A 23688-nucleotide genomic window follows, 5' to 3' on the forward strand; every position below is an offset into this window, starting at 1 on the left:
AAGTTCGAGTCACGGAAACAGCCTCTCTGGAAAGCAAGGGTAAGGCTGCGTACATCTACCCCTCCTCAGACCCCGCCATTGCGAGAGCCTCAAGCACTGGACCACCCTTTTTTTTGTACTAATTGTCAATTGGAATAACTTTTCTTTGATGTGTTGTCTATGTTTTCAACTGATTACTACTTGGAATAAATAACTTTTCTTTGATGTGTTGTCTATGTTTTCAACTGATTACTACTTGGAATAAATAACTTTTCTTTGATGTGTTGTCTATGTTTTCAACTGATTACTACTTGGAATAACTTTCCTTTGGTATGACATCAATCTTTTCTCCTGTCATCTTATCTATGTTATCAACTGATTACTACTTGGAATAACTTTCCTTTGGTATGACATCAATCTTTTCTTCAGTCTTTTTAAACAACCTACATGCCACTAACGAAATGGAGCCATTTTTGCTACCTCAACAAAGATGCCATCTCTAAAAGTAAAAAATAAAAATCTGATAAAAAATCGGTTGATGCTATTGTACTTCGACATGGACGATTACATGTGAAAGGAACAAAGGTTGGAGGAAAGCTAAGGGAGAATATTGGCCCTTTCTATGGGTTGCAAGCTTCAATTTTTAGGTGGGTCAAAGAATCTTTTCTACACATATATTATCCTTTCCTTTTTGGGGTTTTGGTAATGTAAGTGTGACTTTAAAATTCTAAAATCACAATCGAAGTTGCTCTAAAATTTTCCACAAACACTGTTTGAGCTAAGCACGAATGATATCTAGCTTTTTGGTCATGGAGGTGAATTGGCAGCTGATATTTTTATTTGGTCCAAGGATTCCTGATCACCTAGTTCCTGTTAGTTTTGGATTTTGAGAACCGATTCTCAGTCCAACACTGATTATTGGACTCAAAATTAAGGCCATGTTTGTTTTGGATTTTGAAAACTTATGATGAGACCCAAACCGATTGTTGGACTTAAAATTAAATGACCTCCAATTATATCTTTTAAATTTTTTGTGCGAACCATTCATCCTTCATCCCCAGAGGCTCTGTTCACTCGCGTTCCCGGGAGACCAAATCCGAGGAAAACACCCCTTTTTTTCCCGAGAAAGCTAAAATTCCCTTGTTACACCCCTTGTCACACCGATGGGTGTTTATGGCTATGGTTATTGGATATATATAGGGAAATGATCTTCACCGCAAACATGTTTTGATACATGCGCTCATGTATCTTGTCTTTTAGTATTTAAAGAGCTGTAAAAGGGTTATTACGGTTCCCAAGAAGCACTTACGAGACAATTAAATACTACAAGACAAGATACAAGCGCGCATGTATCAAAACATGTTTGTGCTGAAATCATTTTCCTATATATATGACATAAATACCTCAAAATTTTGTAAATAATAATACCCAAATTCTGTGGACGTGGTAAAAAGGAACGTCCAATGTTTTTTCCTCTCAAATTTCTATGCTAATCTGCTAGTTTATTAAACAGTAGTCAAGAACTTGTTCACATGCTTCTTTCACTGAAAAAAGAAGGTTCCCTCTCCCCTCCATATTTTTTTTTTTCATTTTTTAGCTTTTGATTCTTGACTTGCTACTTTATTTTGGAATATATACCCATGAGCCCACTTAACCCACAGCCTCAGAATCAATGGTCCCTCTCTCTTCCTTCTCTATATACACTTCCATTTGCTCCATCTCGGCATCATTCGATTGCTTCAAACGCCTCTGATTCACCTCAAGAATTCTCTCAAGATCTCTGGGATGGCGTCGAAGAGGATCATCAAAGAGCTCAAAGATTTGCAAAGAGACCCACCGACTTCATGCAGTGCAGGTATGAAGAAAATAAAAGTGTTGGGATTCCACGCAAAAGCAGTGATCCCACATCGGTTGGTCAGCAACTGATGTGGAGGGCTTATAAGGACTTGGGCACCCTCCCCTTAACAACTGGCTTTTAAGGGTGAGTTCTACCTGGGTCCCAATAGTGATACCAGAGCTGGGGCATGGTTAGGGGCATGGTTACTCTGGTATACCCTCAAGGACGTAGAGAATCCCTCAGGGAAGATCTCTCAGCTCCTGTGTGGAGGGGGAGGTTTTTGGGGCTCCATGAAAAAGCATTGATTCCACATCGGTTTGGTAAGCAACTGATGTGGAGAGCTTATAAGGACTTGGGCACCGTACCCTTAATAGGTGGCTTTTAAGGGTTAGTTCTACCTGGGTCCCAACATTAGTCTACCCACAAGGACAAAATCCCTTGAGGAATATCTCTATGTTCCCACGTTGCTCCCGCGTGGAGGGTTGGGCATCCTCCCCTTAAAAACTAGCTTTTAAGGTTGAGTTCTACCTGGGTCATTAAAAATAGCTTTAGGTTGTTTAAACATGCTCAAGATTTTGTTGCAATTCTTTGTTTTGAGTTGGTTTTTGTTTGGTAGGTTTTGAATATGTGTTGAATTTGAGGTCTTCTTTGTTTTGAGTTGGTTTTTGTTTGTTAGGTTTTGAATATGTGTTGAATTTGAGGTCTTCTTTGTTTTGAGTTGGTTTTTGTTTGTTAGGTTTTGAATATGTGTTGAATTTCAGGTCCTGTGGCTGATGATATGTTCCATTGGCAAGCAACCATCATTGGACCCAATGACAGTCCCTACTCTGGTGGTGTTTTCCTTGTAACCATCCATTTCCCACCAGATTATCCTTTCAAACCTCCAAAGGTAACAATCACCCACCTTTTATTTTACACATACAAGACCAAATAAGCCTTGGTTTTCATACCCTTTTTTCTCACTATTACTGTTTGTTGTTGCTCTTCATGTTACAAAATATGTTAATGATTGTTAGTGACCATATTGTTTTCTCAATTAGTTATCATTAGCAGATCATGTTTCTAGTAAGTCGTGATGAATAGATGTAGAGTCAGCAGATCCAGACCATCCATATGGTGGGCCCTACTGGGTTGTACAAATTTAATCCAACTGTTGATTAGATTGGCCTTCAAGCAGATGGTTGGAAACAAAACAAATGGTACAATAGATTAAATTTCATTAATTAGCCAGCTAAGATCACCTGTAAGGTTAAGGTTATGAGTGTGGACGGATCCGGATCCCATGTCTTGATTACGATCTGTTCGGATACCTTATCACTTGATCCTTTTCGAGGTGATTTTCGGACCTACCTAGTCTTGGTCATGATCCATTTTGAATTGGACCGTCCATCGGTCCTACATACATTGTACACAATTTGGGTTTAGGGTTGAGAATCGTACGTCTTGTAACAAGAAGTGGAAAAATGAAGGCCACTAATATTCCCACTACCATGTTTTTATAATGAGACAAACTTGCCTTATCTTTTATTAAAGCTACTTACAATTCCCAAAAAAGGTCTCTGCAGCCAATTAAAAAGGAAAAGATAAGGTGAGTTTGTCTCATTATCAAAACAGGGCAGTGCAAATATCTGTAGCCAAAATGAAATGCTATTCATTGTATTTAGTAAATTGTTTTTTAAATATTACAAAATAATCTTCATGAATAGACATAAATAAACAAATACATGAAGGGTATTTTCATATTAGAATTTATATGATGCCCAACCGTCAAAATGGCAAGGGCTAGGTGGCAAACCACCTGGCCCTTGATTTTTGATCTGGTCAAAACACCTTGTAAATTGCCCGGTCGGCCATCATATAAAAACTCTTTTCATACATATATTGTCACCCTTCTTTCGGATCTAAGAGGCTCCATAGGGGCTTAGGAGAGAGAGAAAGAGAGAGTCCCCAAACAATAAGGGGAAAAATGAAATGTTGTTTGTCTTTTTAGTACTGTGTTTAAATTTTACAAAAAATGTGATCTGCTAGGGACCATCGCATAAGGCATTTCGCTGACCGGCTGTTGCAGGAGAGATCAGCCACATAGGATGAATACGACAAAAAATGAGCCTATGTGGCGTCCCTCTCATGCAACAGCCGGTCTGTGAAATGCCTCCTATGATGGTCCCTAGCAAATCCCTACAAAAATACTCTTCATGAATAGACATAAACGAACACAAATATGAAAATTATTTTCATACAATGGCTCCCTCCTTTTGGATCTAAGATGCTCCATCGGATTTTGTGGCTACATCTAGGACATGATCCAAAATAATTTCGGACCTTAGAATATGGATCCAATGGAGAGGGTACAGACCCAACTCTTGTGCCCAAATCCTGTCCATTAACTTTCTGATCGTTTAGATCCATCAGACCATCTAAGCCTATTTTCGCCTCTATGTAAGGCCCACAATTTGAATGGTCTAGATCCTCTGACTAATCAAGAACAGACCCTTAAGAGTGTGACAGTAGAAATACTGTTTTTTTTCCCCTCATTAGATGATCTCCATGGATGAGAATAAAATCTTCTTTCTGATTCTCTATACTTCAAACTGTAACCAGAAACTTAATTGTTTCTCCACTTTAACCATTTTTTCTGAAATTGCTTGCAGGTAGCCTTCAGAACTAAAGTATTCCATCCAAATATCAACAGCAATGGAAACATATGCTTAGACATACTCAAAGAACAGTGGAGTCCTGCACTCACCATATCAAAGGTAATAACAATTTGGATCCACCCTTACAGTCCTTTCTAATAGGGGTGCAACTTGGTCCGGTTTGGGTCGGGTTGAGGCCAACACTAGCCCAACCCTAGATACCATTTGCTCAACCCTAAACCGACCCAGTTCGAGTCTTGGGTCGAAGAGCGTCAACCTTAACCCGACCCGCCTCTAAATCTCTCAACACTAACCCTAACCTAGACTTGCTTACCCCTTTTTTTCGAAATTGGGTCAGGTTGAGTCGGCTTAGGTTCGGGTTAACCCTATGATTACAATCGGGCTGGCTTTTCCCAACACAACAATTTGAGTAAAATCTGAAAACGTACTGTAAAAACATAACCCTATGATTTTGAAAATCACGGTAAAATTAGAAGATGGAGGTCGGGTCGGTTTGGGTTGCCCAAGGCCACAACCCCAACCCAGCCCGAAATTATTGGGTTGGCTTTTCCCAACACAACCTGAGGAAATGTCAACCCAACCCAAGCTGAAATTGAATTGGAACCGTCGGTTTCGGGTTGATCCCGACCTACATTGCACCTTAACTGTCCATATTTCTAAACATTCTATGGAAATATGAGTTATTTCAATTATCTTTAAAACTGTGCAGGTTTTGCTCTCTATATGTTCACTGCTCACAGATCCAAACCCTGACGACCCGTTGGTTCCTGAGATTGCTCACATGTGCAAGACGGACCGATTCAAATACGAATCGACGGCTCGCAACTGGACCCAGAAGTATGCCATGGGCTAGAACCAAAGTTCCACTTTTCTACTTAATCTTTCCTTAAATAAGTTCTAATTCCCATTCTAATCTCTGTCTTCTTCAATACAGTATTGTCTTTGATTCTCTCTTTCTTATTCAGCTATTGATATGTAGTATAGAGGTTTGTGTTTTGGCCTTGTTGAACATATAAAACTCTCCGTTATGAAGTGTCTCAATCCACCATTTTATGATTTTTGAGTTTATTTGCTTAAAAAATGGCCGACTTTTTTTCGGTCACTTGATCAATGTAAGTGGACCGTTGCTTTTTTTTATTTTATAATCGTTGAATGGTCAGGATTGTTTGATGTGCGAGATTTTTGGCACATGGCCCATTCAATCATAGATCTTAAATGTGAATCAATGCCCATTTTCCGTGACCATCAGAAAAATGTGACACGGGCTCGGATTAGCTTCTCATCCACTTCTCATTTTTATTGATCTCACAGTATTATCTTCCTTGACTCTATTCTAAGGGTGCATCTTGGGTCGGGTCGGGTCGAGGTTTTGCTAAAAAATGAATTGGAATCAACCCGGACCCGACCCAGGCCAATTTTATGGTCATTAAAAGATCAAACCAAATTCTAAAAAATCGACCCGAGTTGCAACTTTTGACCGGCGCCAAGTATCGGGTCAATTTAGAGGCAAGTCATGTGGCTAATCACAAATGGGTACCATCCGATTGGGCGACAAATGCCACCTAATTTTACTTTATTTTTCCAAACTTTTTTCATTGGTTTGATTTGAGTAATCAACGGCTGCTTGATTCTGTGTACTTTATTCTTGGTAATTTTCTTGAGGAAATTTGGTCAAAAGGGTCCAAAAAATAGCAGAAATAGTGAAATGGTACCCCCACATTTCAAATTTGTGAAATGGGTCCAATTTACTTTTCCTGACATGTTTTTTTACTTGAATATCCCTCAGGTGGTTTTTTTTATTTTTAAAAATATTCGGTTCTTATCTGTTGGGCCTGGAAGGGGTTACCAGGTCAAGGAAAATGGGGGTGTCACATATGAAAATGGGGTAACCAAGAGATGAAATGGGGTTATCACGCCTGAAAAATTTTCAGTTAATGTCTGTTGGGCCTAGAAAGGGTTATCAGGTCAAGGAAAATGGGGGTATCGCATATGAAAATGGGGTTCTCACATATGAAACTTGGGTTATCACACTTGGAAAAATTTCAGTTCTTACCTGTTGGGCCTGGAAGGGGTTACGAGGTCAAGGAAAATGGGGTATTACATATGAAAATTGGGTGACCAAGAGATGAAATGGGGTTATCACACCTGAAAAAATTTTGGTTCATGTCTGTTGGGCCTAGAAGGGGTTACCAGGTCAAGAAAAATGGGAGTATCACATATGAAAATGGGGTGACCAAGAGAGGAAATGGGAGTATCACATATGAAAATTTAGAAATTACCAGGGATGGAGGGGACCTCAATTATTACTTGACCATATCAGGCCGAGTTATGCCAAACTGTGGGACCCACTGTAATAACTCAGCAATTGATCCGCTACCGTTTCAAAAATAGGGTGACTTCTACTCCAAAAAATTTATTAGTGTATCTGAATACAACCACTGTTTACAAAATAACAAAAAAAATCCTAAGAGTATATGAGTACATAAAAAAATCATATACAACTTCTCCTAAAAAAAGCCCACACCCTTACGCAAAGAAAGGAGCTTGACAAAGTACGCCTGACCTCGTGAGTATTGGTGCAGAAGGTCCAACATTTTGTAACTCATCTATACCTCTGGTAACATGGTTAGCATGCAAACCACTTGCCAATGTTTCATTTATGTCAAATCGAGACCTGTATAGTTCGAAAATATATAATTAGCCTCAATCCATATGATTAATTCATAATTTGAACTATGAAAGTCTTGAAAGATTACCAAAGAACAAAAGTACCTTATGCTGCGTTCTCCTGGACCACCTCCTATACTGGTATCAATTATCTCTTCACTTATAAATTCACTTTCGTAGTCTTTTTGTAAGTCCACTTCAAAACGCAGGCGAAGTTTGACATTTTTCGTTTGTGTGCGCGTTCTTGGAGCATAATCGAAGTAGATGGAATGGTAGAATTAATAGATGTTCTACTAATACAAACATTGTTTGGGGGAAGCATTGACGAATTCAATGAATTAATATCGTTCTCACTTATGGTTTACGTTATGTATATCATTACAGAATTGAACATGTCTCTGTCAAACATCATCAACATTGTTTGAAAGACATCATCATCATCAACGTCGATTAAAGTGATTATATATGGATCAACAATGCATCGCCATTTGATCGATAGTAAAATATTCATTTCTATTATACCAATTCTTCTTTGGTTTGTACTTTGAAATTCATCAAAATTAATTCGGCGGGAAATCGATAACAATGTTTTCCTCCCCTCGACATAGTCCCACGAAACTTCATCTTTCAAATGTCTATCATAATGTAAAAGAAGAGAAACCATTGATTCGGGCATTTTTCTGTAATTTTACACAGGGATTCTAAACTCTCTAACATAAACTTCAAGGTTCTAAAAGGGGCTATAAAGTTGTGGCTTAATGGAGCTTATCTAGGGTGTTTTCAATTGGACAGATTGGAATAAAATAGGGTCATGGACTAAAAGTTGGTTTCTAATACCTAAATGAGGGTTTTCTATGGGATTATCAAAGCCAAAAAATAAGAGATTATTTTTTGGATAATCCCTTAGACAATCCTAATCAAGGCAGTTATAAAATACCTAGCAAGTGTTCAACTCATTGGTAGGGCCATCAAACATTAATAACACTTATCAATCCTTATAAACCCTTAGGCAACCCTAATCACGGCAGTTATGAAATCTTCGCTTTCAACTCAATAGTAGGGCCATCAAACATTAATAACACTTATGAACCCTTATAAACCCTTATAATCCTTTAATACACCCTTATACACCATTATAAAAAGAAAGAGTTATCAAACACATTAAATGAGATATTAGGGGTTACAAGCACAAATCCTAAGAGGATAAAATTAAAACTCACATTTTTCTCTTCTTTTTTTTTTGTTCTAGGCGTTAATGGGGATTGAGGAAGGTAAAGGGTTGGTAGAAAAAGAATGGACCACTTTTTTATCAATTTTTTTATAACTTGACGTGTATTTTGAGGGTGGAAGGGTATTTTGGTCAAAAACATAGTCAGGGAAAGTAAAATGGAACCCTTTGGCAAGTTTGAAATTCAAGGGGTCCATCTCATTATTTAATATATTTTGAGGTACCGTTTGACCAAATTTCCTTTTCTTTATTAGTGGCCTTGTACTTGATCATCTCGATCTCCGAGTTGCTTTCATCTTCCCGTGTTTCTTTCTTTAGTAATATAAGTCTTTGCCATTAAAAAAAAAACCACCAACGGCCGCTTAATGTTAGCAAATAAGTAGGGTGAGTATTAAAGAGAAACACAAGAAGGTGGAAAATATTAAATTAAATAAATGAAAATATCTTAGAAGAGCAATGCATGTGTAGTAAATTAATGAAAAAATATTAATTTAGATTTGTATTGATTAATCAAATATTCAACTCTGGTGACCTCATTTGTAGATGGTCACACGTAACATCTATATAAAGTCATTATTAATATTATAACCCTTCTCAGCATTTTTACCCCTGTTGTTTGTCTTTTATTGAAAATAGTCATTTCAAGAAAGAGGCTTTTCATAGGAAACTGATTTAACGTCAACCTGAGAAACTACCAGTTACTCCAAAAGCTTAAGTGGTTGGAGAAAGGCGATATTTAATCTTTTATACTATATCACTCCCCCTCATGTGTGGCCCCCTTTCATTGGGTTGGCCTACACGAGGCACATGTGGCCCTTCTTTTTGGATTTGACCATTGCATGTGGATTTTGCTATATCAGTTACTCCAAAAGCTCTGATACCATATGAAACTACCAGTTACTCTAAAAGCTTAAGCTGTTGGAGAAAGGCGTTATTTAATCTTTTACAATTTAACACAACCAAATTACTTTGTTTTAAACAGAATGAACCAATAAATGAGATACAATCAAGTTGTGCGTTGCAGTGAAGCATTTTAAATTTATTAAACTAGATATATAAGTGAGAATATAAATTAAATGAATAAGACAACATCTGATCATCTGAGGTGGTTGCACTCACATGCAACAGCCGTTCCCTGAAATGCCTTCTGCATTGATCCCTAGCAAATCCCATTTTTTAAATATCTTTTTCATTGTCCCATTTTAAAAGCTCACCAAAATACTCATGTTTTGACAGGCTAAGAGGTCGAGAAATATATCTTGCCAAAGATATGGGAATATTCGCGAGAAAACTGTTCGTGAGCGGTCAGCGCACCAAAAAATGATGCGCTTAAGTGTTTAAAACGTTTCCTATTAGTTCCTGTATGTGGGAACCAAACATTTAGCGCGATAGGAAACGCGATAGGAAACGTTTTAAACACTTAAGCGCACTATTTTTTTGGTGCGCTGACAGCTCACCAATAGTTTTCTCTATTAATTTATGTTTTCTTAATGAGGAATGCTAGACTCACAGGAGCCCTTGCAAAAAAGGGGGGCAAAGGGCTCCCCCATTGGTCAAATTCCGTTTAAGATGGCACAGAAAGTTGAGATCATAACTTTCTTAAACGGAATTTGACCAATAGATATTTTGTTTTACTAAATTTAGGTGAATGGTCCAAATTCATGACCAAAATAGATATATTGAAGTGGTCAAGACCGAAAAAGATTAAAGTGGTCAACTTTTGGGCAGCGAGAATATGTTGCAAGTGAGGTGAAGCAACACGATCAAACTTCTATTTATTTCTCATGATCAAAGTCAAGTCTCAATACAGATGAATAATAATTAAGGAGTCCAAAGAGGAAATTGATAGATTTTAACCTGTTTTTTTATTTATTTATGCTTAATTAAGAGGCTTTATGATCCTTTTTTCTTTTCTTTTAAAAAAAAAAAAAAAAAAAAAAGGAGATAAGTCTATCTATAGGACAATAATACCTTTGTCTCATGTGCAAGGTTTGAAGGCCCCTATGGATATATTGGTCATATCATAAATGTTTTGAAAAATTCTCTTATATTCCCGATATACCGATATATTGGAAGAGTATCAAGACCGATATATAATCTTAATAGGAACGTGCTAAAAAAGAATGGCTGTTAGGCTCGTCCCTTACGGACTCTCACTGGGAACCTCTATAGATCGGAGGTAGGGCTGCAACTCGGGTCGGGCGGGTCGGGTTTTGGAGAACCCAACCCTACCCGAGAAATATCTTGGGTCGGTTCGGGCATTTTTTCGGAAAACCCACGATTCCCAAACCCGGCCCTACCCATGATAAATCTCGGGTCGGTTCGGGTCGGGTTTTTTCATGTTGACGCAATTTTTTAAGGAAAATTCTTGTTTGGCAAGGTAACTCAACTCATAGAAGCAGAAATTACACTCACATTACACTTGAATCAAACAATGATGTAATTACACTCACATTACACTTGAATCAAACAATGTTGTAATTACAATCAAACAATGCTGAATCAAACACTTGAATCAACTCAACTCATAGAAGCAGAAATTACACTCACATACAATAACAGTGGGTGCGTGAGTTTTCACTTTTAACTTTTAACTAACAATAGAAAAAAATGTACATACTATAACTTCTGTAACTCGGGTCGGGTCGGGTCGGGCCCCTTCAAACCCCGCTCGACCCGAGATTCATGCGGGCTTTTGAATGCTCAACCCGGCTCGACCCGAAACCCATGAAACCTAAGTAACTTAAGTAACTCGGGTCGGGCCCCTGCAAATGTAAAAGAAGAGAAACCATTGATTCGGGCATTTTTCTATAATTTTACACAGGGATTCTAAACTCTCTAACATAACCCTTGAGTCATGGGAAATGACTAAAATACCCTTATAGCACAAAAAATGATAAAAATACCCCCATAGAGGGTGAAAATGACTAGACTACCTCTAAGTCATGAAAAATAACCGAAATACCCCTATATCAAGTAAAATAATTAGAATACCCCCAAGCCATGAAAAATGACTAAAATACCCCATGACATAAAAAATGATCAAAATACGCCGTACTAGGTAAAAATGACCAGAATACTCCCCTGTCATGGAAAATAACAGAAACACCCCTATATCGGTGAAAATGACCAAAATATATGGCCCTCGAACGCTAGAAATAAAATGCGCCCTTTATTACTCTTTACAATGGAACAACGAAAATTAAATCCAAGATAATTAAAGGGGAGTGATAAATCGACTCCCCCATGTATCTTTCTCTCTCCTATGGGTTAAAGAGAGAAAGAGGAAAGAGATAGACACATGGGGAGTCGATTAAGAGGAGAGAGATAGACACATGGGGGAGTCGATTTATCATTTGGAGGGGTCGATTTATCACTGCCTTAATTAAACCATGGTAAGTTGATTACACCATAATAGTTTACCCTGAGATGGATTACTCTTACCCTCATTGGAAGAGACCCTAAGTCCAAATATTCTCTATCGAAGAACCTCCAACTATGTATCTATCAGTTCCTTTGAAATGACTATACACTCAAATGAAACCATTGTTTGTATCAGATACCATTGTTTGTACATCTACCGTATAAAATGATACTGGCACTCCTTTTTTTTATATACTACCTCTCCATGTGGTGGCACGTGCCACCTAACAGTAAGGTGTGGTGCGATTGTGTGAACATTTTCGGTCCCACCAATTATAAATGTCACACGTGTGATGCGATTCTGATGTGGGCTCCATTGTTCTGTCGGTGGCAATTCAGGCGTGATCCACGTGTCATGATCGCGACGTTTGAACTACCCAATTGGGATGTTTCTATTGCACGTGAATTATATGTATATGTTTTGTTTTGGGTGATGGTATTTTCACTCCCCCTGCAGTACTTGCACACCCCACTTATAACATGATTTGACATAAAGTTGTCCACTTTTCACGTCAAATCAGGTTACAAGGGGGGGTGTGCACGTAATGCAGGGGGTTTGAAAATATCATCTCCCTTTTTTCTTTTTTTTAAAGTAATTAATCTCATCATGCCACGTGGACGGTATTAAATGGGCAGTTACAGCAGAAAGCAAGTGTAGGTAATGCGCCACGTGTCCGACCTTAGTGTCTTAAATTCCAACGGTACCCTTGTACTTTGGCTTTCACCATTAAGGTGGAGATTTTTATGTTGTTAGTTGTTAATTGTTACAAACGAAACGTGGTGCCACATTTTATGATCCTAAATGTATTTATGCAGGGCCCACCAGTGAATGGCTTGGATCATTAAATAGGTGGGTCCCCTTCTCTTCAGTTTCCTTATTTGAGAGCTGCTATGAAGATGAGCTGACCAAAGTACCCTTATAAAATAATTAAAAATTTCACTCGCCCGAGATTGCATTTGGGGGTGTCGTTGGGGGCTTCAGTGGCGAGGTATTTGTTTGAAAATTCCGCCCTTAAACAAGGGTATTTTTGTCATTATCTGCATTTTTTAATTTCATTATTTTACTTACCAAAACGGAGTTCCGTTGTAGAATTGTGTTCCTTCTTTTCTTTTTTTATTAAAATTTTATTTTCTTCAGAGTTTGGATCCCATTAGATGAATGGGCAAAGCTATTAGAAAGGGTGGGCCCACCCATTACACATTAACATCATCTTGTTTTTTTTTCATTAAAATGTTCCTTGCTTCCACAAAAAGGGACCCACCCAATTCTTGAAGATTGCCTACCCTTGACCCTCATAGACTTGCTGATTGGCTGTTACAATAGTAGGGCCTACCATCATAGACCTTCTTATTAGCTGTTACAGTAATGGCCCTCACCATTATGACCTCCTTCTTGGAAGTGATATGTTTGACCCCTTTTCTTCTCTGGCCTGTCCCCTCTAGTGTATATATATGTGACAACCCTTATACACTACAAGGTAGGGGTGGACATGGTTCGGTTCGGTTTTGGGGTATACCCAGAACTGAACCATATATAATCGGTTCCCTGAAATTGGAACCAGAACCGAACTGTTTGGAACCGAACCGAACCAGAACCATATATAATCGGTTCGGTTCGGTTCTGGGTTTACCCAACCTTCACCAAATGTAGATATTTTCCCTAATCGTATTTATAATCGGTTCGGTCCTGTTTATATATGAACTACAAAGACTAACATGCACAAATTTGGAATAATCAGGCACAAATTTGCACAAATTTGGGCAATGTAAAAATTATATATGACCTACAAACATACACAAATTTGGAATAATCAAGCACAAATTTGGGGGGTGAATTAAAATTTTAAAGGCAAAGCAACACGTTAAAGAGGGGTGAATTAAAAGGGGGTGGGGTGATTTTATCAAGCGATGAGGCATTGGGTTTTAAGGTGAGGGTCGGTTCTCGGTTCGGTTTTCGGTTTCGGGATCCCAAACCCAGAACCGAACCGAATTTCCATCGGTTCCAAGATATCAGAACCGGAACCGAACCATATAAATATGGAACCGAACCGAACCGAACCATATGTGCCGGTTCGGTTCGGTTCGAACCGGAACCATGTCCATCCCTACTACAAGGGATAGCCCAAGGAAGAAAAAGGGGTGAATGCATCATTGCCCTCTGTTTCAAATTCTTGAAGGTGGGCCCACCCACCCACTTTGGAACTTCATTATCATTCTTGTGTAGGTAAGATTAGTCAAAAGCTAATCTTGTATATTTCATAGTGATAGTATGAAATGGCGAAAATACCCTTGAGTCAATCTATTGAGTAAATGGCCACATCCTCCACTTAGAGGGGCATCATGGTCTCTGTGAAGAGACGTTCATAAGAGGGAGGGAGAGAAAGATGATTCGGTGAATTATCCTTCCAAAGCCATCGTCAAACGTATTGACTTCAGCGACATTCATAAAGCATTCGTCAAACGTATTAACTTCAGGGACATTATTGTCTTTCTCAAAAACAAATGAGGACATTTTCGTCCAGCAGTTGAAAACTTTCTAGCCGTTATTTTGCGGGAGTTCTTATTTCGCGGGAATTCTTATCTAGCAAGTCCCATAATCTTAATAGGAAAATGCTGAAAAAGAACTGCTTTTAGGCTCGTTCCTTAAAATCAACGGATTAGATTTCCTAGGTTGATCCCTAAACAATGTTTGATGGATCAAGGGCCTAGGATCATCTGATCAAGGTGTTGTTAACGGCATTTGTCTCGACTTATGGTTTCCGTTCAGATCAATGGATATGTATCATATAAATGGGGCCGAATCGGGGCCCTATTTGTTAAAGTGATAAATAACCATTATAATAAGGAAAATGATATCACCACTACCGTATTTTGATGATCATACATCTCACTTTATTAAGAAGTACGGTATGATCCACACCATAGGATGATCCAAACCGTCCATTAGATGGGCCACAGCCTAGATAGGTTGTGCCCTAAAAATCATTTCCATAGGTTGACCCTAACCCTCCGATCTATAGAGGGTTAGGATCAACCTTCTAATATTCAGTCCCTCTTTAGATCGGAGGGTTAGGATAAACCTATGGAAATGATTTTTGGTGCAAGACCTATCTAGGCGCCCATCTAATGGACGGTTAGGATCATCCTATGGTGCGGGCCATACCGTACTTTTTAAAATATGGTAGTGGTGATATCATTTCTTATAATAACAACAGAAGTTACATTTTTTACGAATGATAGATGCAAGGGCGGGAGAAGGGCCCTTGAATGGATCCACGCCATTTTTAAAGTGGGTTGGGAAATTGAATTTGGTTACACTTGATGACGTGGATCTATTTAAGGGCCCTTCTCCGGGCCTTGCATAGAGAGGGCCCTTGCACCTATCATTCCTCTATATTTTCACCGTTTCTATCCCCCGGGCCACCCTCCACTAAAAGGGAGTGACCTAGGGAAGAATAGGGGGCGGATATATCATTTCCACAACAGCAATGATAAAATAATGATGATGATAATGAACGCTAAACTGAAGGGTGCCTTTGTGGCTGGATTTTTTGCAAGAGTGCTCTTGCGCTGAGTTTTTGCACTAGTGCTCTTATCTTTAGAATTCCTCTAATTATAATTAAGAAAATCGTCGAGGAGAGGCATGAAACATGACGGCATGGAAACACACACACAAAAACATATTGAGATCGGATAGTCAAACACATATTTGGCAATTGGCAAAATTGGCTACGGCCTGAAAACGCTATGCACGAACATTATTCATGCATATTATTATATGCTTCTAAGACTAAATTTTCCCGAGGTAAGCCTAAAAATATAAGCTGTGTACACGTACTTAGGCTACTGATTTTGACACCATAGTTTTAAAACTCCCTCCCGTCATCATAGACATCCTCCCAGTCAACTTCTTTTTACCCGCGTCATCCTAATATTCGACCGTGTCGTGCCGACTCGACTAGGATTTTCTTCTGCCACGTTCCGCGCTGCATCTCAATTTTGAAATACTGTTGACACTACCATGTTTTAATAATTGCACAAACCCAGCTTGTCTTTTTTTAATTGACTTTTGAGAGTTGTTTTGGAACCTTAATTAATAACCTTTGATGGCTGTTTTAAATAATAAAATACACGATGAGTTATTGCGATCATCAAAGTATGGTAGTGCCAATATCAGTAGCCAATACTTATCGAGAAACTTACATGTATAAGATATTTAATCGTTATAAAGAAATTTATGCTTATAAGGTATTTATCACATAAAGGAAAGTTTACTTTAACAGTTGGGGCTCTAATAATTAATGCTCCATACTGATAATTTATACACTTATTTCTATTTCATAATACAAAAAAAAAAATTTCAAGTAATATAAGAAATAAGAAAGTACCTTATTAGGAAACGTTGTTTAAAATATATACCCGTGAACAATAATACTGTTGAAAGTACTTACCGTACATAAGTACTTATTATACATAGGAAACATTATGCAATTTCTTCTATGGAATTCGTTTTGGTGGTCATTGCAACGATGGATTCTGATGTGGTAGTGGCAGCATGACCGGTGGAAGATGCAGATAGGGAGGACTCCCTCCTGCCAGTGTCAATAGAAACTCATTGGGTTTTCTTCTTGCCACCTAAGCATGCATGAAACATGGTGCACAAAAAACATAGGCAGGAAAAGGACAAAGAGTTGGACGAAGGAAGTGCTTGGCTAGAGGTAACGGGTGAAAATGGAAAATAACTATATGATAATTAATACACTCTAATATCTTATATAAAATGTGGTTATCAACTGTATAAGGTTTTGAATAGGAAAATGGTATGGGAACCGAGTCCAAGCCTGAGCTCGTATACTGATCACAATCGACGTTTGTCAGTTATACCAAAAAATTACTTTTTGGAGATGTTTTCCGTTTCACTTAAACTGAGGGAATCTTTCATGATGCGTGGCAAAAGAGGATTTGCTCTGGCCGGTTATAAAAATAGATTCCTTAGCATTACTCTTTTGAATAATCTCGAGGCCAACTAGGTTTTCCCATAAGGATTTGCTATCATCCATTGCAAAAGGCATTTTGCAGATGCTTTGTCACATGTCAGAGCAGCCACTCAGTGAATGAAGACAAAATCTGATGAAATGCGACAATGAATAATCCTGTGTCGCTGCTCTGATATGGAACGAGCATCTGCGAAATACCTTTTGTGATGGACGCTAGCAAATCTAATAATAATAATAAGGGAAAATTATTAAAAATGAAATTTTTAACTGAAAATCTCAAAAAAGGGTTGAGTTGGCTAAATTCTCAAAAATGGGTGAAATGCATCCCAAGGCATGCTTTAAGACAAGAATGCCCTTGAGTTACTTTTCCCTCCACATTTTTGAGAAACGGATCCCAATGCATTTCACAAACCCTATTCACCTTTTTTAGCTTCTTCCCCACGCCAAGTGTTGAAAGTCCATTGCCTTTGGTAAAACTCCATTGTACAGCCCCCCTTTAGGATGAATTCAGCCGATATTTTTCAAAATGGACTATACAGCCCATACCATAGGATGATCCAAACCGCCCAATTGATGGGTGACAACGTAAATAGGTTGTGCCCCAAAAATCATTTCCATAGGATGATTCTAACCATCCGATCTATAGAGGGACTTAGATTATGGAAACTTCTATAGATTGGACGGTTGGGTTCATCTATGGAAATAATTTTTGGGGCAGAACATATTTATGTTGTGGCCCATCAATTGGGCGGTTTGGATCATCCTATGGTGTGGGCTATACAGTCCATTTTGAAAAATTCGAGGTGAATTTATCACTACCCTTCTAGAAATTGTGTTCAATTACATAAATATGCTTGGCTTTTGACTTGGTGGTAGGAAGACCTATTGTTTCTTCATGAGAAAGAGTTTTTATATGGTGTAAACCCATATGCTCCAGCATTTTTCAAAAGTATTGTACGGGTCACACCATAGGATGATCCAAACCGTCCATTAGATGGGCCACAATGCAAATAGATTGTGCCTAAAAAATCATTTTCATAGGGTGATCCTAGCCCTCCAATCCATAGAGGAAATTCGGATTATGGAAACCTCTATAGATTGAAGGGCGAGGATCAGCCTATGAAAAACATACTCAAAACTTCAAACAACATTTCATATTCTGTATTTTTATTTGGATAAAAATTATCCATCCTCTCGCGTTTCTTTCCACTTTCTGAGTTTCTTTCCACTTTTTCTTGATCTCTAACTCTAAGCGCTAACTATTTACAATATAAGTAGGACTTACGACACTTTAATGGATGGTCCCACTCAACTCAAAATAGCTTGTGACCCAGACTCAGAAACTAAGATCCGAAAAGCACTCCAAAAAGGATAATGGATCTAATGAAATACTATTAGAATGTATGAACCACTATTTATACCTCGGAACCACTACATAGTGGCAAATAGTGGTTCCGAGATATAAATAGTGGTTCTCACTATATAATTAGTGGTTCTGGGTGTTTAAACCACTATGTATACACTCATTCTCACTTTTTATAGTGGTTTTGACTGTAATTGTGGTTCTTAAGAATCTTAAAACCACAATTAGTGCTTGGAATAATTTAATTATTGTTCATTTCATCTAAATGTGGTTCTGAGTGTTTAAACCACTGTTTATAAATTCATAACAACTTTGAGACCCAATGAAATACTATTAGAATGTATGAACCAATATTTATACCCGGGAACCACTATTTATACCTCAGAACCACTACATAGTGGTGAATAGTGGTTCTTAGGTATAATTAGTGGTTCTGAGTGTCTAAAACCATATAAATACATCCATTCTCACATTTTATAGTGGTTTTGAGTGCATAAATTTTGCAATCTCACAATTTAAACTCTCGGAACAAGTATTAGGTCATCTAAACCACCATAAGATCTGAGTGTTTACACAAATATTTAACCCATTGTTCATAAATTCATTGCAACTTTGACACCCAATGAAATACCAGTAGAATGTGTGAACCTTTATTTATACCTCGGAACCACTATATAGTGATAAATAGTGGTTCTTAAGTATAATTAGTGGTTCTGAGTATTTAATCCCCTATTTATACACTGATTCTCACTTTTTATATTGGTTTTGACTGCATAACATTTTATTCTCACTTTTTATACTCTCGGAACCACTATATAGTGGTTCAGAGGTCTACATGGTAGTTAGGACGGTATAAATAGATTACCTAAGTGTTTAAATAGTAGTTCTGCATAGGGTCCTCATTGTATTTCTACATTCAGGACCACTATTCTATTGGAACCACTACTTAGTGGTTGAGAGGACTAAATATTGGTTCCCACATATCAACAGTCGTTCCGAGAACAAAATATTGCTTCTACACATTTAAATAGTGGTTTTAATTGTATAGACTTGAGTTTCATCCGGGTTCACTCTAAATAGAAACATAGAGTGCAATAGAGAGATAGAGAAATGATGACAATACACCATAGCATAGTAAAGAGGATGATGACAATAACAAATGCCAAACAAAACCATAACAAATCTCTAACAAATAAACAAGATGATGACAATACACCATAGCATTGTAAGGAACATGTTAAACTTAAGAATATGTATGACAATGGACCTACCAAAGAACCTTAGGTTTCATAGCCAAAGAAAATAAAGAGATTCAATAACATATAGATGTTCTCAAGAGGAGTTTCACCAGTCTGCAATGAAATTTCAATGGAGTTTTACAACAGGCAATGGAGTTTCAGCAGTTGGCTTGGGGAAGAAGGTAAAAAGGTAGAAAGCGTAGGTGAAATGCATTGGGATCCGTTTCTTATCTTCTTAGAGGGAAAAGCAACTCAAGGGCATTTTTGTCTCTTTTTCGAGATTTTCAGTTAAAAATCACATTTTTTGAGAATTTTCCCTAATAATAATAATAATAATAAGATGATAGAGTTTTTGCGCTCGAGCACAGAAACAGTGTGGGGCCACATTTTGGGTGGGATCCGAAGCATTCATTTGATGGGTCCTTTCATGGGTAGGGTGTCCACCAAAAATTAGCTCCATTGGATCACCTTAGGGTGTCCATTTTTGGCCCCACAAATGGACACCCATTGGTGATCCAATGGAGCTGATTTTTGGTAGGCCCCCCATCCATGACGGGGCCTTCCTAATGAATGGTTAGGATCACCCCCAGTGGCCCCACCCCCTGTTTCTGTGCTCGAGCGCAGCTAAGCCTAGTTATGCTCGCAGTTACCCTTTTCTCTAATAATAATAATAATAGAAAAACGCTTCTGAAATGGAACTACACTGTATGGAAAATACAGACTAAAGTGAAAATGGCCAACTATTTGTTCGTTTTCAGAGTAATTTTAGTAAGCTCTCTTCCTGGTATTTTTTGTTGATGTTTCACAATATTGGATCTCCTTCTTCTTCCTTTTTCTATATGCAAAACGGAGAAATTTCATGTGATGCTGTATAGTCCTGTATTTTCAAAAAGTACTGCATGGCCTACTCCATAGGATGATCCTAACCCTCTGATCTGCACACATTATGGGAACCTCTATAGATTGGAGGCTTTGGATCAACCTAGGAAAATGATTTTTGGGGCACAACCTATTTATGTTGCGGCCCAACAAATGGACTGTTTGATTCATCCTATGGATTGGGCTGTATATTAGTTTTTAAAAAACAGTAGTCTATAAAAAAAAGGATTTCCCTTTTGCTTGTAGTCCTCTTAATTATAATAATAATATTGTAAATTTGATTCACATGCTTTATAACCATACATGTTAGATGGTTTAAAAATAATAATAATCAAAACTCCCAATAAACATGGTACACGAGTTTGATGATAAGGATTGTTGATCTGACCTAGCAGTGCAAAGAAGAGATTACTTGCAGATATTAAAAAATAGGTGTCTTTTTCATCACCCTCAATCTAGGGCTAGAATCTTATGATAAGGATGCGATCAACGGCAATTAATGGGTGACCAGATTCACGGACCTACCACCTACCGTTTACGTCACACTAAGGGACCAGATTAGAAGAATTTTTTTTCCTAATTATAAAATTGATTATATATTCTTTATTTTTTTTTTCAATGAAAACTGCAAACCAACAAGAACCTGGAATTTTATTTTGCATCGAATATTTTTTCCATAATTTTCATTTCCCTCGATCCAAGCACCGCCTAACTCCCTAAGTCTATTTTGTATATTATATATCCATTCGATTATTAAAAACATTAAACAAATTATATAGGGGAATTTGGCGGAAATGGATTTTGTAGCTGACTTGTGCATGAGAGAACAGCCACACAAGCTGATTTTTCAGTAGATTTTGTCGTATTCATTTAGGGCCCGTTTGGATACTTCCCATTCTGTAATTGGATTTGGAATTGAGTTTTGAATACAAATTGAATAGATCAAGCAGCTCATGTAGAGGGAGACAGAGAGGGAAGGTGGTACTACCTAGTGGAAGGGAGAGGTTGAGGAGCAACGAGGGTGAAGGAAGCTGCCACATCTGTGGATTTCCAATTTCTTATTTCCACAGTAAACTTAGAAATCTGATTTTTTCACTGTCAGCTGCTGAATTAGAAATCCAAGAATTTGACCCGATCCAAATTACAATGCAAAAAAGGCTGCAAATGTGAGAAATCCAAATCAAAGTCTTCTCGGCATCCAAACGGGCCCTTAATTCATCTGAGGTGGCTGTTCTCTCATGCAAAAGTCAGCCGCGAAATCCCATCTGGGCAATCCCATATAATGAAAGTTGCTTTAGTCTTGGATTTTTAAATGAACATGCCATCGTTTTCTTCAACAAAAAACATTTGCAATTGATATCCGCACCGCCTTATGTTTTTTTTTAGTCTGGTGTGTGCAAAAGCAAGTCTAAAGATCATTCAAGCCCCCAATTTATTTCAATGATAACAAAATAAATCATTATAATTAGTAATTAGGTAACTACGTACATTAATCTCTATCAACACTACAAAATCTTTAAAGCCAACGAAAATGAAATAAATTGAAAAACTGCGGTTAAAACCTTTAAATATGTAAATCACATTTTGTGTATGAAATAATTTAATATAACAAAAAGGTTTAGTTGAAAAAGCAATTAATTATCTTATAAATGTAAATTTTTTTATGGAGATGATATTTCCACCCCCTCTACAGTACGCATTCGCCCCGCTTTATAACGTTGAATTGTGGGCAACTTTAATGTTTTTTGACATCATATCACGTTAAAAGGGGGGCGAATGCGTACTGCTGGGGGTGGGGGAGGAGATGATTTTAAATGGTTAAGCAAAGTAAATGCCAAGTAAAGTGCGTGTTTGGATGCAAATTTGACCGGGAATGGGGGAGATATTACCTATGAAAGATTGTCTTTTATGCAAAAAAGAAGTGACGCCGTGTGACCAGACATGCAATTATTACACAATTTTCTTTTTCGGTAATCTCTAAGGATTTGGGTGTTACTTTTTGCAAACAAACACACCAAATAATCCAACATGTGGCATCCAGACACGTAAGGGTTTTGCTAGGCAATTTTGTGGAAAGCCATTTTGCAGCTCACTTTGCACTAGAGAACACCCATCTCATGTTAAATTCCAGATTTTCCACTAGTTTCTGGATATTTTCATTAATGTAAAACTTACTTAAATAAGCAATTACAGTTAAACATAGCAAGAGATAAAGATAATGGATGAGATTTGGGAAAGGTTATCCTAATCTATTTTAACTGGCTAATCTAGCTAGTAGATTAATCTCACCAAACTACTCCATACACCAAATCTAGCTGCCTGATTCAACTGGTCAGGTCTTATATTTTCTAACACCTCATATTATTAAATGAATAAGACAAAATCTGCTTAAAAAGTGAGCTTGTGTGGCTGTTCTCTACTGCAAAAGTGAGCCACGAAATGGCTTTCCGCAAAATTGCCTAACAAATATAGATTTCTATATTTGTTATCTAACTAATAGAATCAAGTTTCTATATAGCTATTAAACACCTAATATTTCCTGTATTTACCTCACAAAAATTTAGTCATAAACGCACATATTTTCTGCCTGAATAATGTTCAAGCATGGAGCATGCCATTTTCTTGTTTCTGAGTACTAGTAAAAATGCACGTGCGTTGCATGTGCTATTCATTTAAAATTGTACAGACCACATCATAGGTTGATCTAAACCGTCCATGTGATGGAACACAACATCAATAGGTTGTGCCTGTAAAATCATTTCCGTAGGCTGATCCTACCCCTCCAATCTATAGTGGTTTCCATGATTGTTGTTCCTCTTAAGGTGCCCAGAATTCGTCAATATTTTTACAGGTGTCATGCATTTGTAATATCAACATTTCTGTAATTTGACCCGCACATAGTGAATAAGGAAAAGTAGTTTTCGTCATCGTTAGGGGTGCAACTTGGGTGTCAACCCGACCCAATTCGGGTTGGGTTGGGTCAGGCTGACCCGATTTGATATGGTACCATTTGTTGACCACCTCAACTGAAGCTGGGTTGTTTTGGATTTTGAGAACCAATAATGAGTCGCCAATAATGAGTTTTTAACTCACAATCGATTCTCAAAATCCAAACCAAACAGGGACTAACAATTAACAAAGGAAAATATCATCCGCACTACTATATTTTGATGATCACACTCCTCACTTTATTCAAGTACGGTATGGCCCGCACCATAGGATTATCCAAACCGTTCATTGTGGACTGTGGAGACTATTTCAATGTCGAAAAAGAAAAACACAAATATACAGAACTTCTTTAGATGGAACCCAAATTCGGGTTTCGGGTCGGGGTCGGGTTGCCCGACAGCCCAACCAGACCCAACCCGATTTCCAATTGGGGTTGATTTTTCCCAACCCAACCCAACCCGATTTGCGAAA

General features: G+C 37.9%; 1 protein-coding gene across 1 annotated transcript; it reads left to right on the forward strand.

Moving 5' to 3' along the window:
- The first annotated feature begins 1642 nt into the window (after nucleotides 1–1642).
- LOC143886513 (ubiquitin-conjugating enzyme E2 28-like) lies at nucleotides 1643–5529 on the forward strand. The gene is made up of 4 exons (XM_077390515.1): nucleotides 1643–1834; nucleotides 2578–2705; nucleotides 4468–4572; nucleotides 5183–5529. Exons 1-4 carry the CDS (start codon nucleotides 1765–1767, stop codon nucleotides 5324–5326), a joined length of 447 nt encoding a protein of 148 aa, XP_077246630.1. The 5' UTR covers nucleotides 1643–1764; the 3' UTR covers nucleotides 5327–5529.
- The last annotated feature ends 18159 nt before the right edge of the window (nucleotides 5530–23688 follow it).

This window comes from Tasmannia lanceolata, unplaced genomic scaffold (genome assembly GCF_043159265.1).
Source record: "Tasmannia lanceolata isolate RefF3 unplaced genomic scaffold, GAP_Taslan_0.1 ptg000011l, whole genome shotgun sequence".
Taxonomy (NCBI): domain Eukaryota; kingdom Viridiplantae; phylum Streptophyta; class Magnoliopsida; order Canellales; family Winteraceae; genus Tasmannia; species Tasmannia lanceolata.

Bases quoted from the DNA above. Each gene is read 5' to 3' on its own strand.
- LOC143886513 (XM_077390515.1), top strand. From the start codon at position 1,765: ATGGCGTCGAAGAGGATCATCAAAGAGCTCAAAGATTTGCAAAGAGAC. The intron at 1,835-2,577 runs GTATGAAGAAAA...GTTGAATTTCAG, and splicing joins ACCGACTTCATGCAGTGCAG to GTCCTGTGGCTGATGATATG. The intron at 2,706-4,467 runs GTAACAATCACC...AATTGCTTGCAG, and splicing joins ATCCTTTCAAACCTCCAAAG to GTAGCCTTCAGAACTAAAGT.